Raw genomic sequence first — 23,425 nt, forward strand, 5'->3', positions numbered from 1 at the left:
AATGAAGTGTTAATTGTATCGCACAATGAACATAAGGCTTATAAATGTATCCCATTTGAAAATAGTACCTGACCCCTGTAGTGGCTATATGTTTCTGTTGTAAATGAGGCCAATAAAAAGGGTAAGCTGAGACAGGAGCCAAGCTTAGGTATATTCCTTCGAAGAGTACAGGTTTGAAGATATTGCAAATAGTGACACAAAAGTCATACAAAAATGGTATCTTTTAAAAGTTCACAACTTTTATTTCTCTAACATGCAGAAGCATTTCATCAGAACACCTAATTATATCAGTACATTGAGGGGCCTGTTTAGAAGTGATAGTTTTGAAATGTGAAACAGTCATGGACTCCAACTGCCCCTGATGACATTGTTATTTTAATGAACTAAGAGGCAAGTCATGTGTAACATACATGTGGCATAGGTTATGACTAAATGGAGCAAATTGTAGTTTTTCAGGGGAGATTTTTGTACAGTGCACACCCTGAATTCAATCATTTCAAGGTGCTGTCATGTGTGATTGAAGCATTTATATTGTGCTTACTACCCCTTTGTAGGGCACTAAAGCACTTACATACATGGTCAGCAATCTCCGCCATGTAGGGTGTGTGGTTGACAAGGTGTTGTCATTGTTTTTTTATCCTATGTGGGAAGCATTTCTGTGTCATGTGTGATGACCATCAAGGTGCATCTCCATGTAATGGGATGTAGCAGTGTGGAAGATGACAAGGTATGAGAGACTGATGTGCAGTTTATGGTTTTCATTATATTGGTAGTTTTGCACAGCTCTGCACGTAACTATAATTTCCTATGATTGTAGTCTACTTAGCTAGTGACTGCAGAGGTCAAGATCACACAATCAGTTGAAGAGGCAAGCCAAGACTACTGCCAAGTTTTCTGGTTTCAGGTTGTGCATTGCCTACACAAAATGGGCGAAACTTTCTCCGCAGAGGCCCTTTAGTCAATGGAGCTAGGCATGGGGGTGACTCTGGGAAAAATGCAGAAGTTGCTCGGCCTTTAGTAGCTCACAATGATTTGCACTGATCACAAGTAGCTCTTACTACAGAAAAGGTTGGAGAACGCTAGTTTAGCACCTTCCAATCGCAATATTCAAACCTTAAACCCTCCCTATAGCCTAAAGGTGATCAGTTTCACAGTGATAAAAACACATGAATGACCTGTGCACTTACGCCCACTATTACCTTTCTTAGCTGGAAAAGATCTGTAACTTTCATATAACAGTTTGTGAACAGAACATCAATATAGACCAAATAATGAGTGATTAACCATGTTTGCTTCAAATCGTGTCTTCAAGGTCCTTGGTTTTGCTGCATTCTTTGCACTGGTTTTGAAAAAGGTTGAACCGGAAGATGAAGATGAGGCAGCAATTGAAGGTCCCCTCGCATGCCCAGGTATTTTCTTTTTGTATTATGTTAATTCCAGTAGTTCAGTTGCATAATAGGTAAATGACGTGTGCATGGTGTTCAACGCAGATGCAATTCCCAAGACATCTCAAGTGTCCCAGGTCTGGCATTCCCAACTCAGTCAGTATTCCTTTCTAATAATTGTATCATTGTTTCTTGGAGACATGCACTCATAGTGAGAAAAATACATGTGTCAGGATGCAAAGAGAATCAAGGATAGAGTGCAGTATCCTATTTGTGCCCATATGCTGTATGTCTGATCTGGTGTCTGGAATGTTGAGAGTGAATGACTTAGTAGATTGTTGGTGTGTGGTGTGGTGTGGAGTGGAAGCTGGAGGCAGGGCCAGTTTGAGGGAGGATGGAACCCTGACAGGAACTACCTGCTGTTGCTGAAGCCTAGGGGGTTAACATGGAATAAAGAACATACCTCCTACCGTAGTAGCTTCAGATTTTGTATGAAGATTCTGCCTTTTACCTTCAACACTGAGTTCCCTAATCACATTGGGAAACATAAAAAAGAAGTGTCTTTCTAAACTAGAGTATCAAATAAATTATTTGACAGAGACCCAGGTAACACATAGTAAACCATTTAATTGAAAGAGATATAGCAAACAAACAATGGCAGATTAACTGTTTTGTATGATCACAAAAACATTTCTAATGTAAAATCTACCTCTATCTGTCTGGGGGTTATTTATAAAGTCAGACCTGCCAAGTGACACTGTGCCAGTTTGTTTCACACAATATCTGTTCTCTTCACACAGTCACCCGATGAAGAGCCGAAATCACAAAGAGGAAGGGAAGGGGGGCTGGAAACCCCTGCATTGAGTGGTTTTCCAGCTCATCGTTGGATACTCTGCACAGTCAATGTCCAATTACTGGGTTTTAAAATCCCCCATACATTGGCTGCACATTCCTTAAGCTTTTTTTAATGTAACTAAAGTATCGTGTGGTAGCGCATTGTCATTTACAGACAGCACAATTTCCATTGAAATGTCCACTAAATTTGCACAGACAGATAGTTTTACTTATAAAACTACATAGCACACAAATGATAATGTTTGAAAATCAGGTTTGTGTGAATATTTATCATTTGTGTATCACCAAGTGTCTTGACTTGTTTTGATCCTATTAAAAGCACTGTTTCCAGCACACTTCAGAATTACAAAAAGAGCTTAATTTATTCTTTTGTTACTGCTGGGGTCATACAGTTGATTTACAGGTATTTATATTTTGTTGTGTCTTGCAAAAACAGAATCCTACATGGTCATATAATTCACTTTAAAAACCCCTCTCACTTTGCAGTCAGTGAAAGAAAAGTAAATAGTAATCCCTATCTTAAAAGAACAAAGGAGCCTGACATTTGACCTCTGTCTTTGAATCACCAGCAAATGTGCTCTGACTTTCTGAACCCACCAAAAATCAGCTCATGACCCACAGTCTGGGAAACACTGTCCTAGAAATTCACTGATAGTACCAAAGGTTGAAGTGACTTTATAGATAGGTATGTTAATAATATCTTATTTTACATTAAAACCACACTCAAAGATTCACTGAAAAAAACAAAGGTTTAAGTGACTTTAAAGTTAGGTGAAAATGTCAATTAACATGTAACATTTTAAACAAAAAAAACCACAATTCTGTTATAGGCTAATGAGTTAACTAGAACTTATGCCCTTACCATGCTCTGCTTATGAACTCACATATTGCATCTATCTTGACATGTTCAATGACATTACTAATACATAACTGATAACATCCAAAATTAAATTTTTGATGACAACACAGGACATGGTGGGGGTGCTGGGGGCACATGTTCCAGTTATGATGTCTGCACTGAGCATTTATGAGCGGACATTGACAAATTAAAGGGTGTCATCTGGGGCAATCATGACATTTGGGGCAATTATATGATGATGTATAGTGAAAATGGCCTGTAATTGAGGCAAATAATATGTGACGTGGGGCAGCAATGAGCTGGGATCAGAGATAATTATGAGCTGACATTGTAGATTCATGAGTTAAAAACTAGGGCAACTGTGAGATGTCCTTTGCGAGACAGTGTTCTGACACCCAGACTAAGTACGGGATGACATCTCGGACAAACTAAGTCTCATATCTGAGCCAAAAAGTAGGTAATATTTGGGTCAGTTGTATGCAGAGGTAGGTGAGCCACTGCAATCTCAAGCCAGGCTTGAGCCAGATACCTAACTCTGACTCAGCTCCAGGTTGTCTTGGATCCTCGAGCCCAAAATCAGTCAAGCTCTTGTGTGGCTTCTGCCTGCCACCCACACCCTAACCTCATGCACCAAGAATTAAACACGAAGCAGTGACCTTTGATGTAAAATGAGCGAGAGACAGAGATACCCAATTGGAGGTAGATCTGCACAATGCGAAACTAGAAACCTGGCATTAATCCAAGCTTCCACGCTTCACCAAATTTTATGATCCTTGCCAAATTGTCACTTGAAGTGACATCTCAAATATCAGAGTTCAGTATGTACAGTCAAAAAATGACTTTATAATAATATGAACCCAGGCCACATATAGGGCGCAAATACAAGTTGGCTTGCCTCTTAGTGCACCAATAGCAGTGTTGTCAGGGTTGGGGACATGACTATATCTATGTACACGTTTCAAAACTATCACTTTTCATAAATGCCTCTCAATGTAATAATGTGATCTGATATACTAAGGTGAAATTGAATTGCTTGTTTTTTTAATTGACTTTATTATATTTTTATATAACATTTGTTGCGTGATTTACATGCCAAAATCTTTCACGACTCGGCTTGTAAACAGGCTCTTATGCCAAGCAGACCTTTGGTTCAGCTCTGGGTCAGCTCTCCCTGTTAATTTCTTGGCTCATTCACCTCTGCAGTATGATGGGAAGTTAAACATTGACGCTATCAAGAGTATTTACTTCTGCACAAGTTATATGGAACAAGTCATATGAGGGGGTGATGTGGGAGTTCTATATTTGCTAATTCTCAGACATCAGGCAATTCACTTCTCACTTATCAGACCCACCAACTGATGTGGGAGATATCCAAAGGGAATACATAAAATAATTGAAACCTAACTTGCTTAAATGATTTGACAATCTACAACTATCAACACCGAAGAGCCACTACAGCGGGCCTAGCACACAGACACTGGAACAACCAAACAGAGGTGGACTGGATGACTGTCCAACACAGGAACAAACTGGAACCCTCAGGCATTCTGGCATGCAACATCGAGAACTTCAACAAGTGGATCACCAAATGCGCCGGCACTCTCCCTCCCCATGAAACAAAGCAACACAGCAAAAACCAGAACACAAGCCAGCTGGTACACAGAAGACCTCAAAATGACCAAGAGTTACTGCAAACAACTGGAACGGAAATGTAGAACCAGCAAAGGGGAAGTTGAAAATGACACCTTCAAAAAAGTCAAGAGCAGGTACTACTAGCTCATCCAAGAAAACAATAAGGAAGCTCTAGTCCAAGGAATAAGTGCCAGCTCCAACAGCAGCAAACAAATATCTGCAATACCCGTAGCTGTCACTGGACACATCAACTCATCTCAAGGTCTGTGCAATGACCTCCCAAATATCTTCTACAGCAAAATTGCGACCATATACAGCAACTCCTCCCCACAACCGGATCCTCTGGCCCCGTCTAGAATTCTCCCAGTGATGAAAAAAGTCAACAAAATCACCACAAGGGACACCATTAGCACAGAGGAAACCACAAGAGTCATGAAGACCTTTCGCTCTGGGGCCTGGTGGACCCCTGCCACCACCACACTTTTAACAAAGAATCAATCCCTAACAGGGACAGCATAAGGAATTTGGCGGCTCTAAGCCAAATGTATTTTGGGAACCCCTGTTTGGAACAGCTTTAATTTATGATCCAATTACAGCTCTTTAATGCCCTCTTTGGCCGGGTCACGGACAGTACACATTCACACTGGTCCAAATTCTAAATGTGCTGACATCTGATTTTCAAATATGTGTTTTCAACAGTGTAATACAGCAGCTGCTTACTAGTGGTATTGCAAATAATCTCTGTGGCGCCCCTCCCATTTCTCATATGTGAGGTCCTGGTTCTATCAAAAATAAACTTTTTTATGGATGTTGCATGATGGCGAAAAATACAAACACAATATTTCCCAGCACAGTTTCTGTAATAAACTCCCACAAATTACCCATATTATACATACATTAAAGGAAAACAGTATTTAAACAATCAATGTTTAAGAGTCACTCAAGGTCATCAGGACAGGACTGTATTTAGAACTCATCTGGCTCTATCGAGGGCCACCCTGAAAGGCCGGGGGCCTGGGCCAGTGCCTACTTTGCCTATGCCTTAAAACGTCTCTGATCCCTATTAGCCAGACCCTCACCCCTATCCTCAACACCACCTTCAGTACAGCCACCTTCCCGGAACCATGGAAACATGCAGCTGTCAATACCTTACTAAGAAACAATTGGCTGAACCAACCAATCTCGTCAATTACTGACTGATATCCCTCCTTCCCTACCCAGCCAAAGACTTGGAAAAAGTCATCAACAAGCGCCACTTCAACCACCTTGGCAAATGCCAGCTTCTTGATACCACACAACTGGGATTCAGACCCAACCACAGTACAGAAACTGCTCTTATAGCAACAATGGATGATATCTCCGTAATCCTTAATGGGGGGGAAACCGCAGCAGTCATCCTTCTCGACCAATCAACAGCTTTCAATACTGTCTGCCACCCCTTCCTAATCCAAAGACTCCATGAAGCAGGTATCCAGGGATCTCAAATGGATCTGCTGTCAACATGCACACGTCTGAAGGACGAGATCTTACTTGAGGAGTTCCGAAGAACTCTTTGCTCAGCCCTATGATCTTCAACATTTACAGGCACATGCCTGTGAGAGCCGTGGCCTCAGCCTCCTTGGTTTTTCCTGTACTACGCTGGGACCGTGGCGGAGGGCGGAGATTCTGCCCGACCGTGACACGTGGACGTGGGTGCTTCTGGGCTCCCGCGGGCCGCTCGCAGCCTGAGAGCCATGTTAGACATCGTGCGGCACACCGTGGCAATTCCTATCCTCCTTTCGTCCACGGACTGGGACACGATCCGGAGACCAAGCAAAGCAGGTGAGGAGCAGTGGGGACCCAATGCCCAGAGCACTACAGTAAACTGTCTGGTGTCTGGTGCAAGCCATCGGGGTGCGGGCTGACACGGATCCATCTCAAAAGGCCATATCCTGGAGTCCTACTCAGCAGCAGTGTAATGAACAGCAGGTATTGCCTACAAAGGGCCCGGATCACTAAACGGATCATAGAGATCCCTGCTCACTGCCTTGTACCCATAGAGCCATGCCCAGCTGCTGAATCACAGTGACCAATCAGATTCAACTTGCCTGACTTTAAGATGGCTGTCAAGCTTCAAACCCTACCATCCTCGCCATCTCCTCCTGCCCGTCTCTGGACTCAAAACCTTTGGTCACTTCCTGATCTTCACTAATCCAGCGGAGCCCGAACCACATGGCCGATTCCCGGTGGACCTGCACCGAAAGCTATAGGGGAGATTGGCAATGGCACACCGCTATGGTCGTCACCTACCCAGCCGGATTGCAGACATATGTTCTCGTCGCTTCCTCTGCTGTTTCTTCCTATTGACCCTTTGATCCTTTGGCCCTGGACAAGTATCTCAGTTTTGACGCCTATTTGCAGGGAATTAAACGTTCCACTGGCTTTGACCCATTACACGGAGAACTCCTGAGGCGGAAAGCCGGGAGCAACGATCTTTTTAAAACTTGTCTTTTAACAGCGTATCTTGTGTTTTTAATACCTGTTGTGCACTGAATACCCTGGCATTTCAGCGATAGCGCTCAGCAGCAGACAGCTGTTGTTGTTGCCCTAGTCCCGCGTCTTGCCGCCACTTCCTGGTCGAGGGACCCGCCAGACACGCCCACCGCGGCTGGCCACGCCCCCCCCTCCCAGGCTCATAAAAAAGCGCGCTAATCGAGCGTCGCCACCCATTACACGGAGAACTCCTGAGGCGGAAAGCCGGGAGCAACGATCTTTTTAAAACTTGTCTTTTAACAGCATATCTTGTGTTTTTAATACCTGTTGTGCACTGAATACCCTGGCATTTCAGCGATAGCGCTCAGCAGCAGACAGCTGTTGTTGTTGCCCTAGTCCCGCGTCTTGCCGCCACTTCCTGGTCGAGGGACCCGCCAGACACGCCCACCGCGGCTGGCCACGCCCCCCCCTCCCAGGCTCATAAAAAAGCGCGCTAATCGAGCGTCGCCACCCATTACACGGAGAACTCCTGAGGCGGAAAGCCGGGAGCAACGATCTTTTTAAAACTTGTCTTTTAACAGCGTATCTTGTGTTTTTAATACCTGTTGTGCACTGAATACCCTGGCATTTCAGCGATAGCGCTCAGCAGCAGACAGCTGTTGTTGTTGCCCTAGTCCCGCGTCTTGCCGCCACTTCCTGGTCGAGGGACCCGCCAGACACGCCCACCGCGGCTGGCCACGCACCCCCCTCCCAGGCTCATAAAAAAGCGCGCTAATCGAGCGTCGCCACCCATTACACGGAGAACTCCTGAGGCGGAAAGCCGGGAGCAACGATCTTTTTAAAACTTGTCTTTTAACAGCGTATCTTGTGTTTTTAATACCTGTTGTGCACTGAATACCCTGGCATTTCAGCGATAGCGCTCAGCAGCAGACAGCTGTTGTTGTTGCCCTAGTCCCGCGTCTTGCCGCCACTTCCTGGTCGAGGGACCCGCCAGACACGCCCACCGCGGCTGGCCATGCCCCCCCCTCCCAGGCTCATAAAAAAGCGCGCTAATCGAGCGTCGCCACCCATTACACGGAGAACTCCTGAGGCGGAAAGCCGGGAGCAACGATCTTTTTAAAACTTGTCTTTTAACAGCGTATCTTGTGTTTTTAATACCTGTTGTGCACTGAATACCCTGGCATTTCAGCGATAGCGCTCAGCAGCAGACAGCTGTTGTTGTTGCCCTAGTCCCGCATCTTGCCGCCACTTCCTGGTCGAGGGACCCGCCAGACACGCCCACCGCGGCTGGCCACGCACCCCCCTCCCACGCAGTCACTCTCTATTTATTATGTGCCTCGGCAGGAAGCGCAGCGGACGAGCGCAGCGGGCGCGACGAATGCGCGCCGAAGGCGCGCACAAGGCAAGCTCGTCTGCGCTCGTCCGCGCCTCGGCAGCGCCCGGTGCGCCACCCGCGGCTCCGAGCTCCCCGTCCACCATTAGCTCTCCGCACTTGACGCGTGAGGCTCTACTCCTCCTTAGAGACTCCGCTCATGAAGGTCAACTGTCCTTCCAGGACACCGCCTATCCTCTGCACGATTTTGCGCGCAAAGGCTTATTTACAGGTGGCCTGCTGAATGTCAGGTCCCTGCCCAAACACGCTCACGAAATCGCCCAGCTCATAGATAATCACCATCTTGATGCTTTATTCCTGACGGAAACATGGACCCACTCTGACTGCAATATAGAACTGGATTGGGCCTGCCCACAAGACTTCAAAATCCTGCATCTCCCACGACCTAAGGGGCGGGGCGGTGGAGTCGGTTTAATCTATAGAGCGTCTTGGTCAGTAAAAACTATTGTTATGGACCCAGTGGTCGGGACCGAAATACTTGGCCTCTCTATCGACTGTCATCTTGGAACTACGTTTACGGCTGTGATTTGCTACCGCCCGCCGGGAGCTTTCAATTCCACTCAGCAGCAGTCGCTCCTCACCACCCTTACTAATATGGCTACCTCTCACAACAACCTGATTGTCTTGGGCGATTTCAACCTTTGGCCCAACGGCAGCCTAGATTCTGCCCTTAACAATCTCCTACTTTCCTGTGAAGGAATGGGACTTTCCCAGCTAGTGAACAAACCCACACACTCAGCGGGGCACCAGCTCGATTTAATCTTCTCCTCCCCCCAGCTACCACTTCTGAGCGATATTTTGCCGATGTGCTGGACCGACCATGCACTCATCAAATTTCATATAGCAGGCAGCAGGTCTTGCAGACCGGCACTCCGCCACGGCCCTGAACCCCCGTACAGAGACTGGAAGGCTCTGGACAAACTCAGACTGAATGGCCCAGTATTTGAAGTGGAAGACAGTTTTTCCATTACTCAACCAGTAGAGGCTAATTATCTATCCCTCTGCACAAGGATTTCCAACACCTCGGAACGCCTCGTCCCTCAGAAAAAGGGCAAACCACAGAGACGAGTACCGGCCCCATGGTTCGACGACTCTTTAAGAGCTCTCAAACTAGCATGCAGACAAGCAGAGAGAAAATGGAGGCAAGGTTATTCTGACACTCACAAAACTCTTTGGAAAGAAAACCTCCGGGAGTACAAAACTGCCATCGCCCAAAATAAGGCTAAACATTACTGCTCCATCATTACCAACGCCACCAACAACTCAAAGAGTATTTTTCAGATACTCAAAAACTTAACCAATCCAGACTGTGTCATCTCTACACAGCCTCCCACCCAAGCCCTCTGTGACAATCTTGCAGTGTTTTTCATTAATAAAATAAACACCATTATTCAAAACCTGAAAACACCTCCCTCTTCGGGAACTTCCAACTCGCAGGGACCAGACACCAGCTCTCGAAACTTGTCGTCTCCAGGCTCTGTCCTTTTGGCTAGACTACGGGAATTTCCCCCAATCCCGGCCTCCGAGTTTGAAAGACTGGCGCTTGGTATCACCTCGGGTTCTCCACTCGACCCCCTACCTCCAAAAGTTTGGAAAAATTTTGGAAATGATCTTTTTGGCACCATGCGCCTAATATGTAACCAGTCTTTGCACAGTGGCTTTGTCCCAACCCCGTGGAAACAGGCGCTAATCACCCCTCTCTTGAAGAAACCCTCCCTGAGCCCAGATTGTCTTTCAAACTACCGACCCATCTCCCTGCTGCCTTTCCCAGCGAAGGTCGCCGAACGATGGGTCAGTTCGTGCCTGTCCGCCCACCTAGAACAAAACAACCTTCTTGACGATCACCAGTTCGGGTTCCGTCCTGCCCACGGCACCGAAACAGCAGTCTTAACAGCCATGGAGGATCTTCGCTTGCGTGCAGACAGGGGCCAACCAGTGGCGCTGATACTGCTGGACCTGTCTGCCGCATTCGATACGGTCAACCATGGTATGCTGCTGCAGAGACTTGGTGAAGTGGGAGTGGAAGGCACTGCACTGCTCTGGTTTCACTCCTACCTTCGGGACAGAAGACAGGCTGTCTCCCTTCCCCCATTCCAATCCACCTTTGCACCAGTACCCCAGGGAGTCCCTCAGGGCTCCTCCATCAGCCCCATCCTTTTTAACGTGTACCTCATCCCGCTAATCAAGCTAATCCAATCCTTTGGGATCAAAACAATAAATTACGCTGATGACACGCAGCTCATCCTCTCTTGGGAAGGTGAAGATGCCATTCCTTTTTCCACCTTCCACGACTGCCTAAGAGAGACGGCTGGATGGCTACACAGAAACTCCCTCCAGTTTAATTCCTCTAAAACGGAGGTCCTGTTTTGTTCAGGCACCAAGATACCCCGCCAGTTTCCGAATGAATTCTGGCCCCCAGAGATTAGAGACAAACCTCTGCCAGTTGCCTCGGTTCGCAACCTGGGAGCCATGCTTGACAACAAATTAAGTATGGAAACCCAGGTAACGAAAACTGTGGGGATCTGCACAGCCCTGCTTCGCTCACTGCGGAAAATCATGCCTCTTCTCCCGGCACAAGCCAGGGCGTCGATAGTCAGGTGTACGATACTCAGTCGCCTCGACTATTGTAACGCCCTGCTCCTGGAGTCTCCAGTCACGTTGATGGATCGACTACAGCGAATTCAATCTGCCGCCGCCAAGCTGGCTCTGGGCTGGACGAGGAGGGCTTCGGCCACAGCAGCTCTGGCTGAGCTACACTGGCTACCCTTAAAACAACGTGTGGCCTTCAAGTCCCTCTGCATTGTCTTTAAGGCTCTGCACGGACTTGGACCCAAACCTCTGCAAGCCCTGTTTCGGTGGTACACTCCTGCCAGAGATTTACGATCATCCTCGGCCTGTCTGGTAAAGGTACCCAGATTCAATAAAACCAGAACAGGGGGCAGATCCTTCAGGGTTGCAGCGGCCAAGCGGTGGAACAGCTTGCCCACTGACATACGTCAGATTTCACAGCTCCTTCCATTCAGGAGACGTATCAAGACCTGGCTTTTCCCCCAATAAATGTCCGTCTGACTGTTCCCCCGGTTATCCGTCAGCAGAGTACTCTCCAGCGCCAGGAAGCCTGCAAGGTATCAGTCGCGCTTTACAAATTCTCAAAATAAATAAATAATAAATGGAGACCTAGCTTTTTGACCTTTGCCCAGTGGAGCTACTTTCCTTCGTCTCACCACCGTATCCCCTCCCTGTTACCCTTTTCCTTTACTCCTCTCACTCTTCTACGCACCACTAATCAACAGATGTAACTTGCAATCTTATGTATTTTTTTGTAACAATGTTTTTTGTAACCGATGTAACTTTCCTCATGTAAAGCGCTCTGATACCTCCGGGTCTAGCCAGCGCTATATAAAACTCAAGTAAATAAGTAAATAAATAAAATATGACCCCGCTGGACGATGTCATACGAGCTCACAACATAAACATCCTCACTTACGCCGATGACATGCAACTGATACTGTCCCTATTGGAGAAAACATACAACCAGGAACAAGTTCACAACATTCATTACAGAAGTGGCCACCTTGATGAAATCTAATTGCCTCAAACTGAAGTCGGACAAGACCGAGGTGGTAGCCTTCAGAAAAACACCTCGGCATGGGATTCTATCTGGTGGTCCACAGATCTTGGACCAACCCCCACACCCTGCTCGCAAGCGAGAAACCTCAGAATCATAGTAGACAGCAAACTGGACATGACCGCCTAAGTCGACCGAGTGAGCTTGACCTACTTCAAGGATGCTGAAGAAAATCTTCAAGTGGCTACCAGGCAACACCAGGAAAATGAGCACCCTCTTCGGCAGACTAGACTATGGAAGCACACTCTATGCAGGGATTACCTACCAGCTCACAAGTAGACTACAGTCCATCCAAAATTCAGCAGCCAGACTAGTTCTCAATCTTCCATGTCAAGCTCACATCACCCCTCATGTTAGGGAACTCCACTGGCCCCTGATACACAAGCTCACACAGATTAAACTCCTCACCAACACCTACAAAGCCCACCACAACACTGGCCCTGTCTACCTGAAGAGCCGCATTCACTTCCACCAACCTTCCTACCACCTCCACTCTGCAAGGTTCTCATTAGCACAAAAGCAGAACAGGGGCCGGGCCACTCATACCTGGCTCCTAAAGCCTAGAACAACCTCTCACAACATACCAGACCGCCTCCTCTCTACTTGACTTTTGCAAGAAGAGGCACACCTAATTTTTCAAGAAAGGCCTCAGAGCTGGCCTCACACCCCTGCTATAGAGCACCTGGATGCACGCAAGGGTGATTATTGCACTATAAACACTGATAACATAACGAACCATAACAAAATGTGCCATGATCTCTTGGTTTAAAATTAATTGAGAAGCTGAAAAGAACAGAATGAGTGACATTTGTAAATGGCATTGCTAATACATCCCTGTGTTACTTTAACAGGTGATAAACCTGTTTTATTCGGGACCCGGAGGGACAGCAACAGCAATATCTATCAACCGCCGCCTCCAACAGACATCGAAAGAATGAAGAAGAACCATATACGAGAGCAGAAAGTGTTTGCACTTCTTAGAGAAATCCTAGGTTGGTTCTTTTTCAATTGTAATTCGTAGTAATCTTGTACAACCTGTAATATTAAATATGGTGTGATATTATGCTGCTTTGATTTTCCTAAAGCACTGTAATAAAATGCCCTCTCATAGGGTAGAGTTATTAACATCCAGATTTTCTATTTTTTCCAATATATAGTTAAAGGGATGTTCATGGTATTGCAGAGATTTTGATCACCATTAGCAGGGATATTCAGAAGTATGAAAAGATTGGCCACAATTAGTCAAGGATAAATACCATTGTGCCAGGTGCATCATTAGGCAATGGATAGCCACAATTAAGAAGGCCCAAGTATATTAAAGACGGGCCTCCATGATGCTGTGTAGTCAGAACGTAACTATGAATGCCCACATTAAACTATAGATCAACTCCTATAGTGTGAAGGATAGCAAGAATGTTGTCATGGATGCCCACAGTATATTGCGGACAGACAGCAATTATGTCATTCGTTGTTAGAATGCCACCCTGAATGCCCACATTGTCATGGTTAAGTCACTATTATGTGAGGGCCAGTCAGAATGGTGCCATGGATTTCCCTAATAGATGCTCACTTTATAGCAGAGACAACCGAAATGTTGTTCAGAATCCACTCAACAGATGGCAGTTATGCTGGGACCATGACATGCCATTCAGCAGGGCACCATTGAGCTACTACCCCTTGGACATCTCTGCTATCCACAGCCATACACCATTTGCACACATACAAAAGTAGGCATACGTAGATGCACACACACAAGGAAACGCTCCGTCACACATTCTCACTCACTTATACATACACACACAACTCTGCCACAGTCTTCCTTTCTACATATCTTGCAGGCAGCGGTGGTGGATCCTGGCTCTTGGTAGAAACACATCTTGCAATCAGTTTCCACCTGGCAGTATCACCTCGTCCTCATTGGGTGGAGGTGCTGGCATCAACAGCAGGTGGCAGGAGGAGGGAGGTGCAGATCACACAGAGAAAATCCATATGGTGCTTGACCTCAGCAGGGTTCAGGAGGTGGAAAGTGGTTATTTTTTAGCACTCCACCTCCTGAATTCTGCTGTCTGTGAGTCTGAGCATGAATACAGAGACAGCTGAAGTTCAGGGGAGAGGTTGGGAATGGAGCAGAAAGAGACAAAGGGGCCAGGCACTTTAAGGCTGCGGCAAGCTCAAACAAACATTGTCAAAGCCAATAGGTCTCGCCTATGCAATCTTTTTTTTATCCGGTTACAAATTTTGATGATTTGCATTTGACTTTATTACTGTTTTGGTACTGCATAAATAATTCACACATTGCCCTAGAATAAGCCTGTCTGCTCTGTGTCTTAACTACCAGAGTTGAGCTGAGGTGAATCTAGGTATTTTAAGCATTCACTTGTACAAGGGATGTGATTTTGCACTGAGATGTACAGACACCCACCACAACAAATAATTTAATTTCTTACACTGATCAGCCGGTGGTTAGCTAATATTACAATTATTGTTTGTTGAATCAGAGCTAGATAAGGCTGCATATGGAATTTGCCAGAAATCCCAAAACTAAAGACTCACAAGGTTTAGTTATTTAACATTTACTATTACTCTGTATGCAGATTCATCCAGTACTTGAGAAAGAGGAAGAGATCTCATATTTCTTTTTATGATGAAGATGTGCCTTGGATATGAATAAAAGAAGGTATACCACACTCAGTAAAAGCCTCACCCCAGGGTAATAGTATTTAATGGGTTGGTAAATCCCACAATTGTAATCAATGTGTAACGCCCTGAACGTCTCAGGATCGTTTAACAGACACGACAATGAGGACGCAACCACTAGTGAAGGGTTAGTTGTTTTAATGAAGGCAAATATAATACAAAGAATAAACAAGTTATAGTCACTGGAATCCTCCAGGCTAAGTACGTTACCAGCCCACAGCACGGATGGTCCTAACCGTCCTCTGCATATACGCTGGTCCCGGCGTATGCCAACAGAGGGCAGAAATGAAATGGCCGACAATGCCAATCGGTAGGCTGTGAGGGGCACGAAGAGTGTTGGGGAGAATCGAGGAGTCAGGGAAACACCCAGCCGGGGTCTCTACCTGAAGGGAGCAGCCGCTCAACCTCTTCCTCAGACTGCACCGGGACGCGGAGTCACCTCCTGGTGATGCGTCACCGATACCCCAATCACAAGCAAGAAGACTGAACAGAGAGCAGCCGCTCGATCGATCCTGTGGACTTCCGAGTCTGTAACGCGGCAAACACCTCCTGGTGTGCGTTACAGCTGGCAGTCCCTGTGTCTCTGGTCGGGCTGGGAGTTACGACTCCAACCAGCAAAAGCGCCACTGCGCTTGGACTCAGCCGAGTCAAAAAGCGAAGCTCAATGGTTGACCGGTAGAGCTTCCGGGTCCTTCACAGGTGACGATGGGGCAAGACACGGCCCAGGGAGTAACGACTCGACCTACCTCCGTTTTTGCCTTACTGGAGCACCACTCCGGAACACTGCTCTTCACGAAGCAGGTACGTCGGTGTGAACACAATATCCGACAGCGTTGTACCTCCCGGTTCCTCCCTTTATAGGGCGTGTTTTCCTTGAGTTATGTAACAGCTCTCCTGTTTACATAAGGGCGTGTTTCCTTGAGTTATGTAACAGCTCTCCTGTTTACATAAGGGCGTGTTTCCCTTGAGTTATGTAACAGCTCTCCTGTTTACATAAGGGCGTGTTTCCCTTGAGTTATGTAACAGCTCTCCTGTTTACATAAGGGCGTGTTTTCCTTGAGTTATGTAACAGCTCTCCTGTTTACATAAGGGCGTGTTTCCCTTGTATGACAGGAATTCTTGACAGTACATCCTCCCTCTCAGCGGCTCCCCACGGGTCCAGCGCTGGCAGGAAAACGCCGATGGAACAAGGAGACCAAGCGCGGAGCATGAACCCCTTCAGCCGGTTCCCATGAATGCTCCTCCGGGCCATAGCCTTTCCACGCAACCAGGTACCACAGCTTCCCCCTGCGCCATTTGGACGCCCGTATGCCCGACACTTCATACTCCACCTCCGACTCCACGCATACCGGCCGAGGTGTCCCAGACGGCTTGGAGGGTGCTGGTTTGAGCAATGATACATGAAAGACAGGGTGTATCCGCAATGACTGGGGCAAGCACACCTTCACGTTCACGGGACCCATACACTTGGTAATTCGATAGGGGCCCATGTACTTGGGATGGAACACACTGTTCTTTCGAAACCTCATGTTTCTTGTGGATATCCAGACGTAGTCTCCAGTGCGGTACAGTGGCCCGGGCCTTCTCTTCCTATCTGCCGCAGCCTTGTATCTTCTCTTGGCCTCTATTAGGACAGCCCTTGAGCGCATCAATGTGTCTTTTATGTGTGCCACCCTGTCCGCTGTGGCGGGAATCCTGTCCTCTCTGAACGGATGTAGAAATGGCAAGAACCTGGGATGTTGGCCATAGTTGCTATAGAACGGAGATGACTGTGTGGAGCTGTGAGTGGCGTTGTTATAGGCTATCTCTGCAACCCATAGCAAGTCGACCCATTCTTCCCTGCCCTGGTCCACAAAACATCGCAGATACTGTTTGAGCGTTTGGTTCAGGCGCTCGGTTTGGCCGTCCGTTTGAGGGTGGTAGCTGGTGGACAGGGCGGTCTTAACATGCAGCGCAGTGCACCAAGTCTTCCAGAATTGCGCAGTAAACTGCGACCCCCGGTCCGACACGATCACCCCAGGTAATCCATGCAGTCGTACCACATTCTTTAGGAGTAGTGACGCCAATTCCCCGGCCGTAGGGACTCTCTTGCAGGGGATGAAGTGCCCCATTTTCGTCAAGTAATCCACCACCACCAGTATTGCCGTCATCCCCTGGTCTACCGGTAGGCCCACCACGAAGTCCAGTGATATGCTATCCCATGGTCTATCCGGGGTTGGAAGTGGATGTAAGAGCCCTTGGGTTCGGCCATGGTCGGCCTTCATGGTAGCACACGTAGGACACTCCTGTCCCCACCTCCTGACATCCACTCTCATGGTTGGCCACCAGAAATGCCGTCCCATGCTAGCCACCGTTTTTTCAAAGCCCAAATGACCTGCGCATGGAGAGTCATGGCACCAGATGAATGCTTGTTTCCTTAGCCTAGGCGTGGGTATCAATAGGCACCTGCCCTTCAGGGGTATCCCGTCCTTCAGCTGCCATTCTCTGTGACTGAGGAGCCACCTCCGCCATGCGAATGACCTGATCCCTCTCTTTATTCCCCTCAGGAAAGTATCCGGTTGGATAACCCCCAATACCATCCTCGGGGAAATGATGGAACGCTCGGTCGCAGGCAATGGTTCCTTAACTGCAGATTGACGGGACAGGGCGTCCGCCTTTTGGTTTTCCGTCCCCGGCCGATATGTGATGTGGAAGTTGAACCCCGCAAAGAAGATCATCCACCGCAGCTGCCTGGGAGAAAGGTGTCTAGTGGCAGTCATGAACTGTAGGTTCCGATGGTCCGTGTACACCGATACCACATGTCTTGCCCCCATCAACCAATGCCTCCATTCGGTGAAGGCGTCCTTGATTGCGAGAAGCTCCTTCTCCGCAATATGGTAGTTGCGTTTGGCGTCGTTGAGTTTGCGGGACATGTACGCAACGGGATGAAGCACCCCTGTGTCGTGGTTGCGTTGGGACAAGATAGCCCCCAGCGCCACATCCGACGCGTCCGCTTCCACCACGTAGGGGAGATCCGGATCGGGGTGAGCCAACACCGGCGCCTTACCAAAGGCGCTTTTCAGGGCCTCAAAGGCTTTGTTCGCTTCAGGGGACCAGACAAACTCCTTGGACTTCCTCAGTAGCTGTGTGATTGGGGCCACCACTCCTGAAAATCCATCTATGAACCGCCTGTAAAAGTTGGCGAAGCCAATGAAACTTTGGACGTCCTTCACGCTTTGGGGCACCGGCCATTCTTTCACCGCCTTGATCTTTCGTTCTGCCATCTCCTGTCCCTCTGGACTCAGGATCACTCCGAGGAATTCCACGGATGTGACGTGGAAGTCACACTTGCTGAGTTTACAAAACAGCATGTTTTCCCTCAGCTTTTGGAGCACAGCTTTGACGTGGTGTACGTGCTCCTCCACACTGGACGAATAGATGAGGATGTCGTCGATATATACGACCACGTAGATATCCAACTCCTCTCTGAATACCTCATTCAAAAAGTACTGAAAGGCTGCCGGGGCGTTGCACAGACCGAACGGCATGACGAGGTACTCAAAAAGGCCGAACCTGGTCTTAAAGGCGGTCTTCCACTCGTCTCCGTCCCTCATGCGCACCAGATGGTATGCCCCTTTCAAATCCAACTTGGTGTAGATACGAGCTTTCTTGACCTGTTCCAGAAGTACACTGATGAGAGGCAAGGGGTACCGATTTTTTATGGTTATCGCATTCAATGCCCTAAAGTCCACACAGGCTCTCAGCTCCCCATTAGCCTTCGGGATGAAGAAGAGTGGCGAGGCGGCCGGAGACTTGGACGGGCGGATGAATCCTAGCTTGAGGAGTTTATCCAGGTACCCCCGGAGATGCACGTTTTCAGGCTCCGTCAGGGCATACAGCCTGCCGCTGGGAACGCTGGCCCCTGGCACCAGGTCGATCTGGCAGTCAAACTGTCTATGTGGTGGTAGCACTTCCGCCTTCACCTCATCAAATACATCCTCAAAACTGTGATAAGCCTGGGGGAGAGCCACATCTTTTTCTGCCGCTGTAGCCACCGTCTGACTCCCGCTCTCATCTGCGTCAAGGGATTCCGTTATTATTCCACAATGCAGGATGCAATACGGTGACGTCATTTCGATGCGATGTGTTGGCCAATCCACAAAGGGGTTGTGTTTCTGTAGCCACGGCAATCCCAATATGACGCCATATTGGGGCGCTCGGATGATGTTAAAATCGATTTGTTCCAAATGGTTCCACCCATATCTCATCGGAAGGACCCCCGTGTGCTGCCCGATGGGCCCCGTCACCAATCGCCTTCCGTCTACAGCATAGACGTCTTCGGGTACAGCTTTGGGAAGAAGCACTAGCCCTAGCCTGCATGCCTCGTTGTGGTCCATAAACATGCCAGTGGCCCCTGAATCCACCATGGCCACAACGGGTATCCACTGGTCATGCACTCCCACGTGCACCGTGATAAACAGGTGTCGTTGTCCCTTAGTGACCGAGTTGGAAAGTGAAGGGATGGATGAGTGACTCCGAGATGTCCCTTCTCTGGTCTTGGAGTCCTCTAGTTTTCCGCCGGTATGTCCACCACGGCTGTTACCGACCGGTTGGCCCGATAACGTGACGTCTTCGGTTTGGCAGGGCATTCACGTACGTAGTGGCCTTTTTTGCCACAATATAGGCACAATCCTTGTTTACGGCGTGACTCTTTCTCCGTGGCTGTGAGGCTCGCTCGTATTGCGCCGATGTCCATGGGTTCTCCCTTGGATGCGGTGGAAGTTTCAGGACTTCCCACCGTCACATAGGATGGAAGGGATTTTCCTTTTCTCCCATGATCCCCCTTTCTTTCACTTAGCCTATGTTCCAGCCGTAATACCAGGTTGATAAGGCCCTCACATGTCTTGGGTTGAGGGTCAATATGAGCCACGGCGTCCTTGAGCTCATCGCACAGCCCTTGATGGAAGAGCGCCGTCTGTTTAGCAACAGGCCACTTGGTTTCCGCAACCAGCCTTCGGAACGCGTTGAGATACTGCACCAGGTCGTTGGATCCCTGTCTCAACTCAAGCATTTCACGGTCCGCCGTGTACGAGTCAGCCCTTCTGTCGAATACCTTCAGGAATTCCTCGCGAAAAGCACCCCAATCACATAAGAGGGGGTCGTCCCTGCTCACCAGAGGTACGGCCCATTGTGCCGCGTTTCCAGCCAAATAGGATATAAGGAAAGCCACACGAGCCTGACTCGTGGGGAACGCCTTTGGTTTGCACGATAAATGTAGCGCCACTTGTGTGAGGAATACCTGCACTGTGTTAGGATCCCCACTGTACCTCTCTGGTGTCGCCAAGGGGATGGCTACCGGCATTTCCACTACTACCGCAGGGGTCTGATTCGTGAGGGAGGTGCTGGGCGTGAGCGGGTCCAATTGGATAGCATCCAGTCTGGCTTTTACATCGGCTGTTTCTTGCCTAGAGGCAGCCACTTCAACTTGCATGGCCGCTAAAGCAGCCAGCACATCATCAAGTGTTGCCATGTCTGTTATCGACCGGGAGACAGTTAGTGTTATTAAGGTCGGATATTTTGTAACGCCCTGAACGTCTCAGGATCGTTTAACAGACACGACAATGAGGACGCAACCACTAGTGAAGGGTTAGTTGTTTTAATGAAGGCAAATATAATACAAAGAATAAACAAGTTATAGTCACTGGAATCCTCCAGGCTAAGTACGTTACCAGCCCACAGCACGGATGGTCCTAACCGTCCTCTGCATATACGCCGGTCCCGGCGTATGCCAACAGAGGGCAGAAATGAAATGGCCGACAATGCCAATCGGTAGGCTGTGAGGGGCACGAAGAGTGTTGGGGAGAATCGAGGAGTCAGGGAAACACCCAGCCGGGGTCTCTACCTGAAGGGAGCAGCCGCTCAACCTCTTCCTCAGACTGCACCGGGACGCGGAGTCACCTCCTGGTGATGCGTCACCGATACCCCAATCACAAGCAAGAAGACTGAACCGAGAGCAGCCGCTCGATCGATCCTGTGGACTTCCGAGTCTGTAACGCGGCAAACACCTCCTGGTGTGCGTTACAGCTGGCAGTCCCTGTGTCTCTGGTCGGGCTGGGAGTTACGACTCCAACCAGCAAAAGCGCCACTGCGCTTGGACTCAGCCGAGTCAAAAAGCGAAGCTCAATGGTTGACCGGTAGAGCTTCCGGGTCCTTCACAGGTGACGATGGGGCAAGACACGGCCCAGGGAGTAACGACTCGACCTACCTCCGTTCTTGCCTTACTGGAGCACCACTCCGGAACACTGCTCTTCACGAAGCAGGTACGTCGGTGTGAACACAATATCCGACAGCGTTGTACCTCCCGGTTCCTCCCTTTATAGGGCGTGTTTTCCTTGAGTTATGTAACAGCTCTCCTGTTTACATAAGGGCGTGTTTCCTTGAGTTATGTAACAGCTCTCCTGTTTACATAAGGGCGTGTTTCCCTTGAGTTATGTAACAGCTCTCCTGTTTACATAAGGGCGTGTTTCCCTTGAGTTATGTAACAGCTCTCCTGTTTACATAAGGGCGTGTTTTCCTTGAGTTATGTAACAGCTCTCCTGTTTACATAAGGGCGTGTTTCCCTTGTATGACAGGAATTCTTGACACAATGCCTAAGTAAATATAAGTACACATGCGGGGTCAGAGGTCAAACTGACATAGTTGCAGCATGCCAACCACAGGTAGTAGCGTGCAATTTAAAAGTTACAATCAGGCAGTCTTGAGAAGTGTCAAGTATTGTGATTTAGATTAACACATTTTATTAGTATTCCAGCACTGCAGCAAGGATCTGCAGTCACGCAAGTAAGATTCCCCATTCAGTGTCTCCATGTCTGTTCCTACCTTGCGCATGTGGCACCAGCGGAGCTGGCCACACGGCTACCACCTAACGCAGTGCTGAGGGCTAACAGGATAGTCATATCAAATCCCAGCTCAATCCATGACTGGCTGCTGCTGTGTTTGAATTGGATAGGTCATTGGTCATGACTAATTCAACATCAGTCCAGGCCAAAAATCTCCTTCCAGCACGCGGATAAGAGAAACACAGTCGGAACAACATGTAGGTAAAAGAACTGTTAGGCCTGCTGTACCAAGTTAGGAAAGGGATAAATGGGCAAACTTGCATAAGCACTTCAGGAAAGTAGCTAGCAGCTGTTTTTAAGGCAGTTTCTAAGCCATTACATTCCAACAAAAAAGGTATCATTTCCGATACTCGTATGAACATAAATTACTGTAAACGCTTTGCCACATGTAAGTGCACTGAAAGCATTGACATGTAATACGGAAGTGAATTTAGCTGACTCAGAGTGAGGTCAAACGAACACTGAGTCACCATATAGAGATCTCTAGTACAGACTGGTTTTCTCAAAATGATCAGGAGCAGAAATTCTGAAGAATGTCTTAACTTTATTTTCAGGGAACTGCCTTTTCTGGGTGATTCCTTTGTGGAGGCTATACATATAGGCGCTAGCTGTTTGGAGGGTCTTTGGTCTTTGTGGCACTAGTACTTTTGAGATGCATTGTTTCTGATGGAAGCCCTCTCTCTCTTCCAAGGAGCATTTGTATCACAGGATATATGCTATTTAACTGCTTTTAAGTAGGGGTGCAATTTTTGGACAATGTTGGTTGTAGAAAAACACTGCATCCAAAAGGGGGTTGGCATTGTAATGAAGACTGCAGTTTACCAAGGTTTCACTTTTATTGAGGGATGTGCTAATATTTATTAGGCATGTGATGAACAATTTACAAACAGAAGCTCTGATCAGGAACATACCAAAGCCGCAGCTGCTGCAGGCCAACTTCTTCCGGCCCCGACTACAGCACAGTTCCCTGGACTGCAGTTTACCCATGTTTCACTTTTATTGAAGGACGTGCTAATTTTTATTATACATGTGAGCGCCACACACCGCTTTTGTTCATACTGTGTTTTTTGCCCCATGCTTTCCCGTCTACACTTCGCTCCACTTACAATTCACAATTTACAAACAGAAGCTCTGATCAGGAACATACCAGAAGCGCAACTGCTACAGGCCGACTTCTTCTGGCTACTGCGCAGTTCCCTGTATTCCATCTCATGTCGTCACTTGTGTCACGAGGTTGGTAAAGCCAAGCATGCGCAGTTCCACCCCAAAAATCTGAGCTTGTATGAAGCTGCGAGCCATAGTGCACGCCATGAAACAGCACTAATGCGCCTGTGCATTGCTGACTACAACAAGTAATAAACAAGCAAGACGGGGGCAAGCAGCGATGAGTGAGAACGTGGGGGACCAATTCTCTCACTTTGAAGTCAGAGAAAGAACAGGCCTCCTCGTGGAAACAGCATCTGACATTTGATCTCAGCATATGAAAGAACAGCAAATGTGACGAGATAAGGACAATAATTTCAGCCCTCTTTACAGAAAAGCTCGGAGCAAGTGCTCATGTGAAGTGCTCATAGAAAAAGAAATAAGAAGTTCCTAAAGCAGTTGCCCAAATTGGACAAGTGTAAG

General features: G+C 47.9%; 1 protein-coding gene across 1 annotated transcript in view; it reads left to right on the forward strand.

Annotated features, from left to right (window-relative positions):
• Positions 1-23,425, forward strand: part of LOC146776065 (polycystin-1-like protein 2) — an 865,077-nt gene that overhangs the window by 740,672 nt on the left and 100,980 nt on the right. The window contains exons 33-34 of the mRNA XM_085637447.1: positions 1,313-1,409; positions 13,076-13,216. Coding sequence (XP_085493573.1) covers positions 1,313-1,409; positions 13,076-13,216 — 238 coding nt within the window. The remainder of the gene's footprint in view (positions 1-1,312; positions 1,410-13,075; positions 13,217-23,425) is intronic.

This window comes from Triturus cristatus, chromosome 12 (assembly GCF_964204655.1).
Source record: "Triturus cristatus chromosome 12, aTriCri1.1, whole genome shotgun sequence".
Lineage (NCBI taxonomy): Eukaryota > Metazoa > Chordata > Amphibia > Caudata > Salamandridae > Triturus > Triturus cristatus.